We start from the raw sequence: 13,837 nt of genomic DNA on the forward strand, positions 1-13,837 counted from the left end.
GAGATGGTAAAAGAAGGGTGATATGTATGGGAGCCCATGGTTATTAACTACAAACGAGGCAAAATTGAAATTGTACGAGCTCTTAGTTAGGAACAGGGATGATACATTGGAATGAATACCTTGCAGGTCGGAGAGGGAAGTTGACTGTCCTATGTTGCTGCATAATATGGTTTTGAGTAGTTCTATAGCTTCGCATGGCTCTACCCTGCGTGGAGTCATAGGGTATTCGTATGTGTTGGTATATCTGTTAAATGTTGATAAATTTTATTACTGCTAATGCGACTGCGGCTGCTAGGAACGATGAATTTGGTTATTTGTTATCCGGTTCAGACAATTTGGTAAACGCGATAACTGACAGATTCGAACGAGAAATCAAGACCGAAAAAGTGGACATAGGAAGGTAAACAAGATAAGAATCCACCACGTTCAACACACCCAGTATCCCGGTTGGCTGTTTAGCTGTGACCAACAGACAGATAATCATAAAGAGTCATGTCAGGTCATTCCTAGTGTGTTACCTGATAGGGAGGTCAAGTACATTCCTTCGCTCCGCAAGCCCCTCAGGTTGATATCTGGCCCACCCCGGCTCCAAGTGTCGCCACTTATTCTCCAACATCTTGATCACATATGGCAGCTTCACCTCTAGATCATTCATCTGCAGCCGCACTCTGTGCGAGCCCTGGGGAAAATTCAAATACAGGTGTCCTTCCCAGACGTGGCAGGTGATGGGTTCTCTAAAGCTCATCTGCCAGATCTTCCCAAACCATAACTTCCAGGTTTCTTTGTCCAAGCTGGGAAGCATGTCGTAGAATTCAGGTCGTCGGAGTACCCATTCGGGGTAGAACCAGTGGGGATCGGGCTTGTGGAGGAGAGAGATGATATATCTCACAATATGTGGTGGTAGTCTGCCCTTTCCGTAGAATACGCAAGCTGCTGATAGAGTATGCATGTGTGCATCTCTTTGCAACACTGGCACTGCCGATTCGCGATTCATGGGTGAATCTCCTGCGAGCACTGGCAGTAGCCGCTTGAGGTCTTCGGTTGGCAAACCGGGATCTTTACCTAGTATTTTCGATAGTAGAACCGAGTGCCAGAGATCGTGAGAGCAGATTTGTGTTGCCTTGGATTGCAATGTGCGAACAATATCCTCAGGGAGAAATATCTGTTTGCTCAGTGCGCTGAGCGCCAATTGTAGCGAGTTGGCATCGTCTAAAAATTCATGGACCAATGACCGTAAGACATGTTGGGGCAGGGCTCTCTGTGGGAGCAAGGCATATATTGCGCTTTGTCGAGCCGTCTCTGACGTATCCCTGAAAGTGTCGATTAAACAGTCGAACAAAGGCCGAGATTTGATGGCTTGATATCCCAGGAGCGCGGCAGCAGTATACCGCACAAAATCGACCTCGTGGCTCAGACCCAAAAGCAGAATCTGGACAAGATCAATTGATAACGCACCTTTCTTCGCCAGAATTCCCGCGATTTGCAGAACCCGTAATCTGGATGGTACGAGGATTTCCAGGAGACCTGAATATGAATCGCTGGCCTCTTGCTTCAAATAGAAAGTCAACTGTTGCACAACATCTGGTAGAAGATCGCTCTCGAGGTCTAATAGTCGAGCCGCACAGCAGACCTCGTCGTCGTCCCCGTGCAGCGTGAAACTGACGACCTTGCCTAGAACTTCTGTTGACAGGCCTTTCCAGCCCTGTATGGCCACCATTACTTGTATTCTCACCAAGCGATCGCAATCGTCAAGGCAATTGACTAGCTGACACTTGATTTGGTGGCTGACGTGAACTTGAGTCGACAGTGCCTCAACTGCCCGTTGTCGGACACAGGGATTACAATCCACGAGGAGCTGTTGTAGGTGGGTAATAATCTCGCCAGGTAAATTGCGTTGCGAGCGCAATATCATCGGCGAACCCTTTTTCGATACTAGTAGATTAACAAGGCTCGCACAAACGTCAATATTGAGATCCGATCGAGTACTCAGGCCAGCCAAGGCGCTCTCTGCGACATCAGCATCAGTCTGGAAAAGCGCTCGGAGGGCCTTTCCAGGAGCAACATGCGCATACATGCCGAGAATCTGGGATGCCTTGGGCCGGATGATCATGGGATTGCTTGCAGCCAGGCAGTGTTCCACACAATCCAACAAGCCTGCCGACATGTGCGTACGGACAGGCAACTTGAATAGGACCGCAAGCTTATGTTCTGCTGCACCGGTAGTCAGAATTTCCTTCTCGATATGGTCGGGAAACTCTGACTCGCTGATGATGGAAGACGGAGGTCCGTCATACCGTACGACGGCGAGAAGCGATGACTCTAATTTCCTGCGCAAGCCCTCAACGGCCGAATGCCCTGCAATGGGTGGGACCTCCGCAAAACAGTGCATCAGAGTCCGCAGGTGGCCGGGTCATAACAGATCACGAGCGTTGGACTCGAAAATCTCCAGGAATTTTAACAGACCGTTCGGATCGCTTTGGTGCAATATACCTGCTACGAACCGCCACATGATATCATATCGTGGGTGGTATTTCCTGGTACATATCAGGGCCTCTGTAGAAACATGGGACACGGATGGTTTCCCCGAGGATCCGAAGCCAATACATCTCAACGGTTGATTTTCGGTCCAGCATCGTATGAAGTACCGCGCCGCAAAGTAATCTCGAAACGTCAGATGAATAAAGTGGAAGGTTTGGGAGGCATGTCGGACTCCGTCAGATGTGCGCAAGAATGAGACCCTTTCCAGAATGTTGTCGGTGGTGGCTTGAAACAATTCATGAACGGCATCCCGGTGAGCTTCACTAAACTCAACGACGTTGTTGTAAAGACCGTTAAAAGCCAGAGCCTGCTCCAGATGAAGTCCTTCCCCCACAACAGCTTCTATCTGCTTATGGGTCCGGCAGTTCTGAGGCCGGATCTCACCCACTGCCCATTGCCAATCGGTCCTGGGAAGCGTCGCAATATCGTTGCTCCAAAGCTTCCTCTCAATGACATCGTAAAGACAAGCCAGCGTCATCGGGGTGTCTGGGGAAAGGTCCGGGTGCCCCCAGGCCACGCAGAATGCATCTAGCTGGATTGGAATCTGTAACAAGGCTTGGATGGGCCAGTGCCGGTGAATGAATCCCTGCATATTCCTCCGTGTCTCCGGGTTTTCCTCGACCATTTCAAGATACAAATCGACCTGGGAAGGGCCAAACCCGGTGGTCTCCAGTTCGAGATCAAAGAGGCCAGTGTGCCCCTGGAATAAGGAGCTGACGGCATAGGGTCGGGACGTCACAATGACGTTAGGGAAATTCAGTAATGCCCAAAGAGATCCTGAAACCGTTTCCCCGGAGGCCTCATCCAGCCCATCGATAAGGAGCAATGTCCGATGATCCGTGTCAAAGATCGTACGGCGTATGGCGCTGAAAAATAAGTCAACCTCCTTCTCGCGGCTCAGGTATTCTTGTTTCAGGACGTCCCATACATCCAGCCCCCTTTTGGGCTGACGGAGTGGAATCAAAATGATTCGGTCGAATTTATCTGCCCACATCTGATTGTGGTAATAATTATGGATTATCTTGTTGCACAAAGTCGTCTTGCCCACCCCTGCCTGTCCCGTAATCAGGATACGCCTTGTGTCTTGCACGGTGTTATCTGTGTGCGTGCGGAGAGAAAACAGCTTAGATAGTGCAACCTCATTCGTCTTCTTGATTCCATCACTGGAGATATTGGGTGGTTCCAAGATCGAAAGATTTGTCTGACGACGTGAGACTGTATTTACGGACGTTCCATTCCGCTCCCCCGAGGACTTCACCACGACAAGATCGATGTAGGACTGCTCAATGGTGTGTGATGTCCCTGACAGGCGGATGATGCTGAGCCTCTTGGGGCTCGTAGAAACCCGCCTTATCAGCCTGTCGGCGTAGAACCTTTGGGCACCTATGCAACTTTCCCATGCTGTTTCGAGAAGATCCTGGGCGGTCCTCTGGGCGCTTGTTTGGTGCTGGCAGAACAAGGAAACCCTGGGCTGAGACGTCCTCTCCAGACTCTTATGTCGGTCGACCCGCGGAGCATGTCTCGCTGTTCCTACCCAGCGCCTGGGATCAAGGCGGAACCTTTCAGCAACGGGCTGATCGATCCAGTGAGGCTGTTCCATGGTTTCGGCCACTAACTCTAGCCACTGTTGGACTGGAGAAGACTTTGAGATGACAACTTGAACCCTTTCCTGTGACATCGTCCAATCGATGAATTCGACGATACGTTTTTCCCAGCTTCATCACCCGCCGCCCATATCTGTTCGAGGTAGGCATATAATCCACACTAATATTGTGCATCATGGGAGCCAGGGAGGTCCCCAATGAGCTCCCTCAATATTTGTAAGGCACCTGCTTCAATGAGTAACTTGCTATACCGAAGCGAAGTATACCAAACGTTCGCTTTGGGCAGTTTGTCGAGATCATGTAAGATCTCCTGGTTCAGTGACCGACAGGCAGTAGAAACATCGCCGACTGCTTCTACAATCCTCTTGTACAACTCCAAAAGCTCTTTGACGTTGGAGCCAGCATCGATGGCTTTGGTCGGATCCAGGGTTGTGACAGCCCCGGAAATCTTCCCTGTTGCCTCCAACAAAGTCCAACTATAACGGCAGAAAGCCTGCCACCGACTCTCATCGTCTGGCACGCAACGCAGAGCCTGATATGCGTAGCTTGCTGCCTGAGCCAATCTGGGTTCTTTACTTTCCCGCAGCTTTCCAAGCTGTTTCAGCAACGGACCGTGTAGATACTCCCTGGTAATACCAGAAACCTTTATATCCGCCATAGCATCCAAGACAGTGCCCAACATGCACAACAGCTCATATTGCTTTTGCTTTTGTGCCAAATCCACCCTCAGCTTCAATCGAGCAGACAGACCGTTCAATGCTGTCGCCAAGCTCGTATTCTCGGCCGACAAGAATTGTTTTCGCCGAATAGCATGGGCAAAGCAGGTTAAGAGTCTGTTGTTCAGCTCTGTTCCATCCCCGGCGTGCTCAGCTATCAGGTTGGTGAACCCCCTGATAATGACATTTTATTGGTGCTCGTCGGCCACAGCTGACAGCTCGGAAGCTTCCGTCCAATAGGAAGTTTTGCGGTTGTCTTCGAATAGCTGCACCATTCGCTCCACCAATTCGAATAGGGCGTCTTTTTCCTTGGAGTCATCGAGCAGCTCGCGTAAGCGCTTGATGAGATCCTGCATTTCTGTTGGTCTTGGTTTGTCGGTGTCGGGTGGGTCCATGATGAATTACTTTGGAAAAATGGTTGATTGAAAAGAGATCGAATCGTTCGCTGCTTCTTGTGACTGCTTTCTTTCTCGATAATATCCAAAGAACACGTCGGGACGTCTCAACTGCCGTTGGAAAAGGGGCAGGCTCATCGCCGTTCAGCCTGATGCTGACGTTGAACGTTACACATGACATGATGCTGGGCTTAAGCCCGGGCCTATCTTGGCCTGCATGAAGCTGATAATAACAGCAGTGGGTGTTGCTGTGAAGTGGTATATTGATGAAGGCTGAAGCATGGCCTCCCATGTGTCCGGTAGATAAGTGCTCCACATGAAACACCGGCCATAGACGACAAAAGTTTCTGGCCAGAAGGTTGAAGTAGTTTCGTTTTAGGTTTCACTGAACCTCGTTGAGTCTTCGAGTGACTAACACGTATACGCGCCCGGGGCTGAAACTTAGTCATATTCAATGAGCTTTGACGGACTCGATGAAAGGACGGCTGTTCCTTGATGGTTGATGATTGTCTAGATGCAGAACATGAATTAAAAAGATAGCCTCGGTGGGAAGATGAATCCCGTAGATCACACATGTCGGATTGTCCCTACCTAGGAGGGTATGTCCGTCAAGGAAGGTGCCCTGCATTATTCGCACAGCACAAGTGGCGACAATCCACTTCTTCGGTTAGAAGCCATCATTGGATCCGTTTGACCGTCCGTAGGGTATTTAGGGATGGTATCCCTCGCTTTTATATCATCAGTATGTACTTGTTAGCAACAATCCTCCCAATTGGGACATTATAGAACTCTTCGACAATCAATACATTCAACATAGTCTGCATATACACTATTCATCATTATATCTAGACATGACTCAATTACAGCCCCAGAGCAGTCAGGATAGCCTTTCCAACACCGGTGGCACTAGCCGGGTTCTGTCCGGTAATCACGGGACCACCGAGTCCAGCAACCTGGGAGACAACGACCTTCTCGGCCCAGGGGTCAGCACGGACGTAAGTGGCACCCACGCGCTTGAGCTCGTCCTCGAGCATGAAGGGCATGATGGAGCTGAGCTGGACCTGGTCCTCCTCGACGTTGGAGAAAGCGGTGACCTCGGCACCGGCCAACAGAGGGGTTCCAGAGGGAGTAGTGGCGTTGACGAGAACAGCGGGACCGTGGCAGACAGCAGCAACGGGCTTCTTGGCGGCAGCAAAAGCCTGGATCAGAGCCAGGGAGGTGGAGTCGCTGTAGAGATCGTACATGGCTGCGTTCTGTTAGTAGCTGAATGGGGTGGTAGTGGGGGATGCTTACGTCCGTGACCACCAACGTAGAAGATGGCGTCAAATTCAGACACGTTGACATCGGAGAGCTTGACGGTGTTGGTCCAGAGAGCCTCCTGCTCCTTCAGGAACTTGGAGGAGACGGGGTCCTCCTTGAACATCTCGACGGAGCCGGGGTCGAGGGGGGCCTTGCCACCCTTGGGGGAAGCAATCACAAGCTCGGTCTTCCCCTGGAGGACGTCCCAGGGGTGGGCAAACTCGGGCTATAGCGGTCAGTGGAGTTTGAGTGGTGATGGTGGCAGACATACCAAGTACCAACCGGTGGGCTTGGCGTTGGCATTGTGGTGGTCGTGAGAGGAGAGAACGACGAGAACCTTGGGAGCCATTGTGATGATGGTGTGATTGAGGATTTGAGAGGTGGTTTGGCAATTGTGGAGTGTTTAATGATCCTCTCGGGGTGTCAATGGATGTATTTAAAGAGCGAGCGGTGCCTGGCGGGGTGCAAAGTCTGGCTATCGTCATGACATCAACCGGCCAAGCTTTGGTGGGGGGCAGGAATGCCCCATTGCTATTGGCTGGCGGACGGGGCAGACCAGCCTGTCCGGAAAGGGATTAGTGTCCGCGGAGGATCCCTGTCGATTTATCAGCAGCGTCATTATTCAGCAGCTTTCGGTGCCGGTCTCTGCTGTTCGATCTGAGTGTCGAATTGTCTCTGTACTGATGTTGCATGATCAATAATTTTACGAAAAGTCTGCCATAACTGCTTCTGCACATATTGTGGCGTTGCAAGCGTGTGGATCTCCGGTATGAAGCCATGCCTTATCTCCGGATCCGTTAGCCTGCTTACCGAAAATCCTTCCCTTGGCGATGGACGGACTGAGACATTGGGTGTAGATCGGGTTAGCACCACGGCTATCACGGGACAGGGCTAATCAACCCGGCAGGGTGGGGCGGCCGTAGCGATGAGTAGCCATTCAAGTTTCAACAGAGGGAAGAGTGATTCCAAACAGTTCTTTTCTTGTCTTTGCCCGGTCGAGCGGAGAAGCATCGGAGGTGGGTCTCTCCGTCAGGGTCCTTTGTTTTACGAAAGGAGTCCTGGGAAACCAATTCCGATCTTTGAAGCATCTGTAGCTGTTGGCTACGTTATTAGTGAATAGTATTGCGGACTTGGTTGTGATACTCTATTTCATGCGTCGACATCATTCACGGCTGCATCCCAGAATATATATATATTTCAGTCACAGTTTGATGGACCAGTACCCCAGAGCTGGAAAGGCCTACTCTGGGTTACTCGTTCAAACTTCAAACAAGTCTTATAACAAGAGAATGAAATATTGCGTTCATTCTACACTACTCTGTACCTAGCTGCACTCACAGATGAGCCAGGACAGCATCAGCACCCGACACCTGAATCAGTCAGCACATCCTTCCTACCACAAGGACCACAAGCACAGGGAAATACCTTAACAACCCCCTTCTCCATCTCAATCTGGGCATAGGTGACCTTGCCATGATCAATCACAATGGCAAACCGTCCGGTGCGACCGCCATTGGCCCAGCCGATGGTGTTGGAGAAACGCGCGTCGGGATCGGAGAGGAAGAGCTACCCTCGTTAGCCTCTACCCACCAACCAAAGACCTCATCAGAGCAACTCACAATATCATCACCCTTGACATTGTTGGCCTTTCCCCAGGCACTCATCACATAGGAATCATTGGACGCGATCACGGCAACAACCTGCACTCCCTTCTCCTTCAATTGTGGGAGGTTCTGGATGTATCCTGGGACATGGTTGATCGAGCAGGTGGGGGTAAATGCTCCTATGATATTTCATTATTGGCCATAATTCCAGAAAAAAGGAGTAGATGGGAAACCAACCGGGAACAGAAAACAAGACGACCTTCTTATCGGCCCATTCCTTGGACGCGTTGTAGTTGATGGGAATACCGCAGGCGGTGATCTCGCCGCTGTCTTCGGTCCAGGGGATGTACCTGTCCTTGTGTTAGATGCTATTGGCAGAGTGTCTGGTTAAGACGCACTGGAAGACCACGTCGGAAGGGAAGGAATCGCCGGGTTTGAGGGCCATTGTGGTGGTAGAGGGGTATCCAAGTGGGTGGTGTTGTTGTTGGGATAGAAGTGCGGGGTCCGGAGTAGTTTAGGTTGGGAGAAAGCCAAGTAGCTACTATCTACGCGCCATGTCACCATCGATTATCTGGAATCCTGATTGCTGCAGGCCGGCCTCGGAGGTCTCCGCATCCCGCATCGCTTCGGCTCGGGCGGCAGTGGATTTCTTCATCCAAACATTCATTTCATGATTCTATTACATATGCTCTATTCTATATCATCTCACATTAAATCGCCCGGCGGAACTGCACCGGGACATCCACCTTGGCGCCCAACTTCTTCGCCGCGTTCATCACCCACTCCGGCTCGCGCATGAACTGTCGCGCCATCAACACCAGATCCGCCACGGGCTCCGGCCCAGACACTGTCGCATTGGCCGCGTGTGCCTCGTCAGCGCCCTGAACCAGACCTTGGGCCTGCTCGGCTTGCGTGATGAAGCCGACCGCGCCCACCAGCGTCTTGGCGCCGGTCGCACGGATGGCCTGGCGCACTTCCGAGGCCAAATCAATGTGGTAGTTGGTGTGGAGGTTGATCTTCTGGTCCTTGTGGTTGCCCCCGGAGCTAACATCCAGCAGGTCGACTCCGAGCTCCGGAAGCAAGGGAAGGAGCCTGAGCGAGCTCTCCATGTTCCACGTACCCGATTCCGCCGCCACATCCTGTCCATCCAACCACTCCGTCGCGCTGATACGGAGGAACAACGGAGTACCGGTGGGGATAACAGCACGGATGGCAGTCAGGACCTCGCGGAGCATACGGGTGCGGTTCTCAAAGCTGCCTCCGTACGCGTCCGTCCGCTTGTTGGTAACCGGGCTCAGGAACTGGTTCAGCAGGTAGCCGTGAGCGGCGTGGATCTCGATCACATCGACACCAGCCCGGACAGCTGCCTCGGCGCTCTTGGCAAAGGCCTGCACCAGTTCCTGGATTTCCTCCACCGACAACGCCCGAGGGGTGCAGTATCCCGGGCCCCAAGTGTGTTCCACCCCCCCGTTCGGACCGACCACGTTGGACGGCCATCCACCCACGCTCTCTTCGGCAATGATGGCGGCCTTCTTTGCCTCTGCAGCAACCCAAGGGGCGACAACGCTGGCCTTGCGACCCGCGTGGGCCAGCTGGACGGCCACCTTGGCGCCCTGGCTATGGCAGAAGCGCACGATACGCTGGAGGCTCTTGAATTGTTCCGACTCGGGGGAATGATCCCAGAGACCAACATCATTCGGCGAGATGCGACCGTTGGGCTGGACAGCCTGCGCCTCCACGAAGACCAGACCGGCACCCTTGAGAGCAAACTGGCCCAAGTGGGCGATGTGGTAGTCGGTCAGGGCGCCTAGGAGGGGCGAGGAGGGGTCGCTTTCGGCGGAGTACATGCACATGGGCGAGACTACAACACGGTTCTTGAGGGTCACATCGCGAATCTGCAGGGGACGAAAGAGGGTGGGCGTGTCAGGGTCGGCGGGGTTGAGGGCTGCACCGCCGTTGTTGGCCGGGGTGAAGTAGGGGGTCTGCTCGGATTGAATCACGCGGGGGGCTTGATTGATGGAACCCATGATGATGGATTGAAGGAGGATGTCTGTGGCAAGTCAGACATGATGGCCATTGCGATGCGGCTTTTATAGCCCGCGCGTGGGTGTTGAGGTGAAGATGAATTATTAATGGAACCAAAAGTTGGATGGGGTCATTGCTGACAAATGGCTCGGATATCGGCAGCAGTCAACTGCCCTTGAGACGGTATCATTGAGGATTATGGATCACATTTACCAAACCTAGAGCTACGGAGAGATTGTGGCCTGAATTATCTTGATCACGTTGGCAAATACCTTGGTGTCGGCGAGCCAGATCGAGTCGTGTTCGGTTCCTTTCTCGACCACCGACTCGAAGATGATGGCCTCGCGCAGATCGGCCTGCGTAAAGCAGTCCTCAAAGTATTTCTGCCCCTTGGGCCCAATCATTCCATCCGACTCGGCAAAGTGTACCTTGACCCGTAATGCTTTCTCCCCGGGATGATCTTGCCGGTACTGTTCTTCCGCCTGCACCAGCTCTTGGAGATAAACCGGCAAGTCTTCGCAGGCTCCCCACAGCCCCGGCGCCTTCTTCAGGCAGACCACCGCCTCGTCGTTCATGCCGCTGGTATCCTCCAGGCACACATAATCCATGGTTAAGCGGTCCAACACCTTGACCATCTCCAAGTTCATCCCATACTCTGACAGACAGGCCTTGGATTCGCGGCCTGTGTCGGCACGCGCGCCGGAGAGACGATTGACCACCGCAGAGAACGTGCTTGCACTGGCGTTGACCGATGGTAACGCTTTCACTATAAGATTCATCAGCTTATCATAGTGGTTGAGGATGCCCGTGGGGAGCATCTGGGCCATCTTCAAGGATACAATGCCCGAGTGCTTGGGCTCAACCCATGGTCCTGCGCGTGTCAGCGGCATGTTGCTTGTCACAGGAATGGACGAACCCATCAAGACGGCCAGCGGCGTCTTTGGCCAGAGAAGATCCCGGCGCTGCGAGAGCAGATTGAGGAGGTAGATGGTGCCAGCACTATGAGATAGAGGAACGACATGCGGGATGGACAGGTGCTCCAACACCGCCGCGACTGATTCCAGCCAGATGGTGACTCGTTTTGCTGCAGGGATGGGGGTGGACCCGCCGATGCCGGGGCTACGCTGTTAGCTTCATAGCGGAGATAGGAGAAGTCAACGAGAATACCGGTCGATAGCTAGCATCCTCACTCTCAGTTTGTTGGCTAGGTGGTCTTTATGATAGCACCATAGGCGGGAGCCTCCCATGCCCTGGATGAGCAGGATGGTCGGAGTGGGTTTCCCATTTTTCTTCACTTTGGGCCCAATGTCTGCATAGGAGATGGCTAGAGGGCCATGATCTGCGGTGGCAGGGAGGACTAGGCGCTGGTGGAAGCGCTTTTCAGCAGCAAACTCGAGCACGTGGGTACGATCAGTCATGGCTGCAGTCGACGTGTCCTCATGGACGGACGTTAGGATGCGGCTGGATGCTAGTGCGGGGAAGGATTTAAATAAGCTAACACGATAGGCAGCAACCCCAGGCTTTATTTCGTATTCCGCCAGTTCATCACTATGGCATCACATCCATCCTTTTGGTATATACAGCGGATCTCACTACGCCTGGAACACTCTCCGCCCCTCAAACCACGTCTCCAACACGGTCGCACCCTTGAATTCTCCTTGGCTCAAATCCCGATCGACCAGAATAAAATTGGCCATCTTGCCCACCTCGAGACTGCCTGTGCGATGCTGCGCCCCAACTGCCTCGGCCCCGCTGAGGGTTAAGACGCGACATAAAATCTCGCCGCCTCGCTGCAACGCCGTCTCCCCCGGTCCCAGACGGCGAGAGCCTCCGCCAGGTAAATACCGCACCCGCTTTACAATCGCAGCCAGCGCGTCGAACAATGATGGGGTCTCGGGGAGCATCCAGTCCGACCCAATGGTCATGAGTGCGCCCGTCGTGAGCACCCCGTTGAAGGCCCATTTGTTGAGTTCGGGGTATTCATCCACCACGTCATGATGGAAGATGGCTGGCGACATTTCTGCCGTCACTCTCAACGGAGCGAACCGTGCAATGTCATCTGCATGCACCGCATTACAATGGGCAAGCTCGTGTCGTGGACCCGCCGGGTTTCTTTCCCGGACCATGGCAATCACATCTAGCGCCTGTCGCGCAGAACCCTCCCCTGCAACGTGCAACTTGCACGTCATGCCACGGCTGTCGTATTTCTTGACAGCTTCAAAGAGGAAATCTCCATCCAACGCCAAATGGGTCGGAATGGGTCGGCCATTTGCATCCAGATCCGCCTGCGTGAATTCGGGGGGCAGGGGAGCCCCGTCCAGCCAGAATTTGACAAACTGGGTATGAACATGCCGGCTTCGGAATCCCTCTGCTACGTCCAATAGCCCTGCCAGGCTGTCCTGCGGCTCCATGGCAAAGTACACTGGCGCGGCCACAATGTGTGTGTGAATATCAAGATCAAGGCGATTTTCTTGCTCCAGTTCCCGGACTGCATGTAGGTATAACGTATTGGCCGACGCTTCCTGGCAGGAAGTAATTCCAAATCGATGACAGATCGACATGGCGTGCTGGATCGCCCTCTTCATATGTGCCAGGGGAGGAATGGGAAGGCAGTCAAAGACCGCTGTCATGGCATTCTCAACCACCTCACCTGTCAGTTTTCCGTCCTTACGACGCACATAATATCCCCCTTTCGGATCTGGGGTGCCGTTGGGATCGATCCCCGCGCGCAGCAGCCCCTCCGTGTTGAGCAGAATCCGGTGACACGAGACTTCGCGGATGAGAACCGGCTTGTTTGGATACCGCTCGTCGAGGTATTTGCGATCGGGGATGCCGTCGGGAAAGTGGCTGGCTTGGTAGAAGTTTCCGATCAGCCAGTCGCCCGTGACGTTGGCATAGGCGCATGCACAGGAGCTGTGGGCGAGTCGAGAGGTGATGTTGTCGGGCGTGGAGTTGAATCCGATGCGGGCTTCATTCAGGGCTTGGAGGCCGGCGACAAGCAGGTGGGTGTGGGCGTCGTGGATGCCGGGCATGACGAAGCGCTGCCGGAGGTCATATTGAACTAGACCGCGCGAGGCGGCAATCTTCAGAACAGCTTTGTTGCTGCCAATATGTTCGATGATCCCGGTGGGGGACACAATGAATGCCTCCGCCCAGGGCTGGTTGCGATTGATGGTGTATACCCGGCCGTTGTGAAAGGCGAGGGCTTTGCTGGGATCTATCGATGAGTAGACGCGCATCGTGAAGATGGAAACTCAATTTCTCGACAATTCACATGCGCGTTGACGGTCTTTATATGCTGACCGGCGGTGTTGAGATGATCTGTCCACTCGGAATATTGTGTTGATGGACCAGTCATACCCAACAAACATGCGTCACCGTACAATGACCTGTCTCATGCCTCCAAGGGGTTGGCCCCAAGGAACTTCCACACCATGGCGCAGTCTAGATCCTCGGCACATGAGGCGCCAAAGACCAGTTCAGCCGACCCGTCGCCAATGTACGTCACGCTCTTGGTCTGCAGATGTCAGCTTGGCCTAGGATCAGACATATAACCTACCAGACCGACTGTCACCTTCGTCGCGGCCTCCCACCACTGAGGGCGATACTCTTCCTGTGTTTTTCCTTTGATACTCCGGATGATATTCTCAGTAACA

At 53.2% G+C, this 13,837-nt stretch overlaps 6 protein-coding genes across 6 annotated transcripts; all 6 read right to left on the reverse strand.

The window, feature by feature from the left end:
• Positions 1–400: 400 nt before the first annotated feature.
• BO94DRAFT_575153 (uncharacterized protein) lies at positions 401–5,253 on the reverse strand (the record flags this gene model as incomplete). Its single annotated transcript, XM_025615061.1, has 4 exons — positions 401–2,355; positions 2,464–4,253; positions 4,304–5,032; positions 5,075–5,253. The coding sequence occupies 4 exons, from the start codon at positions 5,251–5,253 to the stop codon at positions 515–517; spliced, it is 4,539 nt and encodes a 1,512-aa protein (XP_025467916.1). The 3' UTR covers positions 401–514.
• An 860-nt stretch (positions 5,254–6,113) lies between these two features.
• Positions 6,114–7,013, reverse strand: BO94DRAFT_516650 (type 1 glutamine amidotransferase domain-containing protein; the record flags this gene model as incomplete). Its single annotated transcript, XM_025609969.1, has 3 exons — positions 6,824–7,013; positions 6,547–6,778; positions 6,114–6,499 (listed from the first exon to the last, which is right to left on the reverse strand). The coding sequence occupies exons 1-3, from the start codon at positions 6,899–6,901 to the stop codon at positions 6,114–6,116; spliced, it is 696 nt and encodes a 231-aa protein (XP_025467917.1). The 5' UTR covers positions 6,902–7,013.
• A 662-nt stretch (positions 7,014–7,675) lies between these two features.
• BO94DRAFT_535124 (peroxiredoxin family protein) lies at positions 7,676–8,672 on the reverse strand. Its single transcript, XM_025611706.1, has 5 exons — positions 8,555–8,672; positions 8,394–8,506; positions 8,172–8,335; positions 7,978–8,118; positions 7,676–7,922 (listed from the first exon to the last, which is right to left on the reverse strand). The coding sequence occupies exons 1-5, from the start codon at positions 8,599–8,601 to the stop codon at positions 7,887–7,889; spliced, it is 501 nt and encodes a 166-aa protein (XP_025467918.1). The 5' UTR covers positions 8,602–8,672; the 3' UTR covers positions 7,676–7,886.
• A 171-nt stretch (positions 8,673–8,843) lies between these two features.
• Positions 8,844–10,262, reverse strand: BO94DRAFT_535125 (NADH:flavin oxidoreductase/NADH oxidase). Its single transcript, XM_025611707.1, has one exon. It carries the CDS (start codon positions 10,181–10,183, stop codon positions 8,867–8,869), a length of 1,317 nt encoding a protein of 438 aa, XP_025467919.1. The 5' UTR covers positions 10,184–10,262; the 3' UTR covers positions 8,844–8,866.
• A 32-nt stretch (positions 10,263–10,294) lies between these two features.
• BO94DRAFT_64956 (alpha/beta fold hydrolase) lies at positions 10,295–11,686 on the reverse strand. The gene is made up of 3 exons (XM_025617573.1): positions 11,349–11,686; positions 11,098–11,300; positions 10,295–11,052 (listed from the first exon to the last, which is right to left on the reverse strand). Exons 1-3 carry the CDS (start codon positions 11,597–11,599, stop codon positions 10,406–10,408), a joined length of 1,101 nt encoding a protein of 366 aa, XP_025467920.1. The 5' UTR covers positions 11,600–11,686; the 3' UTR covers positions 10,295–10,405.
• BO94DRAFT_65029 (amidohydrolase) lies at positions 11,687–13,564 on the reverse strand. Its single transcript, XM_025617574.1, has one exon. The coding sequence runs from the start codon at positions 13,418–13,420 to the stop codon at positions 11,774–11,776; it is 1,647 nt and encodes a 548-aa protein (XP_025467921.1). The 5' UTR covers positions 13,421–13,564; the 3' UTR covers positions 11,687–11,773.
• Positions 13,565–13,837: the final 273 nt, after the last annotated feature.

Source organism: Aspergillus sclerotioniger, assembly GCF_003184525.1.
Source record: "Aspergillus sclerotioniger CBS 115572 chromosome Unknown BO94scaffold_13, whole genome shotgun sequence".
NCBI lineage: Eukaryota > Fungi > Ascomycota > Eurotiomycetes > Eurotiales > Aspergillaceae > Aspergillus > Aspergillus sclerotioniger.

Excerpts from the sequence above, each read along its gene's own strand:
- BO94DRAFT_535124 (XM_025611706.1), bottom strand. The coding sequence starts at position 8,601 with ATGGCCCTCAAACCCGGCGATTCCTTCCCTTCCGACGTGGTCTTCCA. Across the intron at positions 8,119-8,171 it reads ATGTCAAGGGTGATGATATT|CTCTTCCTCTCCGATCCCGA; the intron begins GTGAGTTGCTCT and ends TAACGAGGGTAG. Across the intron at positions 7,923-7,977 it reads TGGAGAAGGGGGTTGTTAAG|GTGTCGGGTGCTGATGCTGT; the intron begins GTATTTCCCTGT and ends TGACTGATTCAG.
- BO94DRAFT_64956 (XM_025617573.1), bottom strand. The coding sequence starts at position 11,599 with ATGACTGATCGTACCCACGTGCTCGAGTTTGCTGCTGAAAAGCGCTTC. Across the intron at positions 11,301-11,348 it reads AGGATGCTAGCTATCGACCG|CCCCGGCATCGGCGGGTCCA; the intron begins GTATTCTCGTTG and ends CTAACAGCGTAG. Across the intron at positions 11,053-11,097 it reads GCCGCTGGCCGTCTTGATGG|GACCATGGGTTGAGCCCAAG; the intron begins GTTCGTCCATTC and ends TGACACGCGCAG.
- BO94DRAFT_535125 (XM_025611707.1), bottom strand. The coding sequence starts at position 10,183 with ATGGGTTCCATCAATCAAGCCCCCCGCGTGATTCAATCCGAGCAGACC.
- BO94DRAFT_65029 (XM_025617574.1), bottom strand. The coding sequence starts at position 13,420 with ATGCGCGTCTACTCATCGATAGATCCCAGCAAAGCCCTCGCCTTTCAC.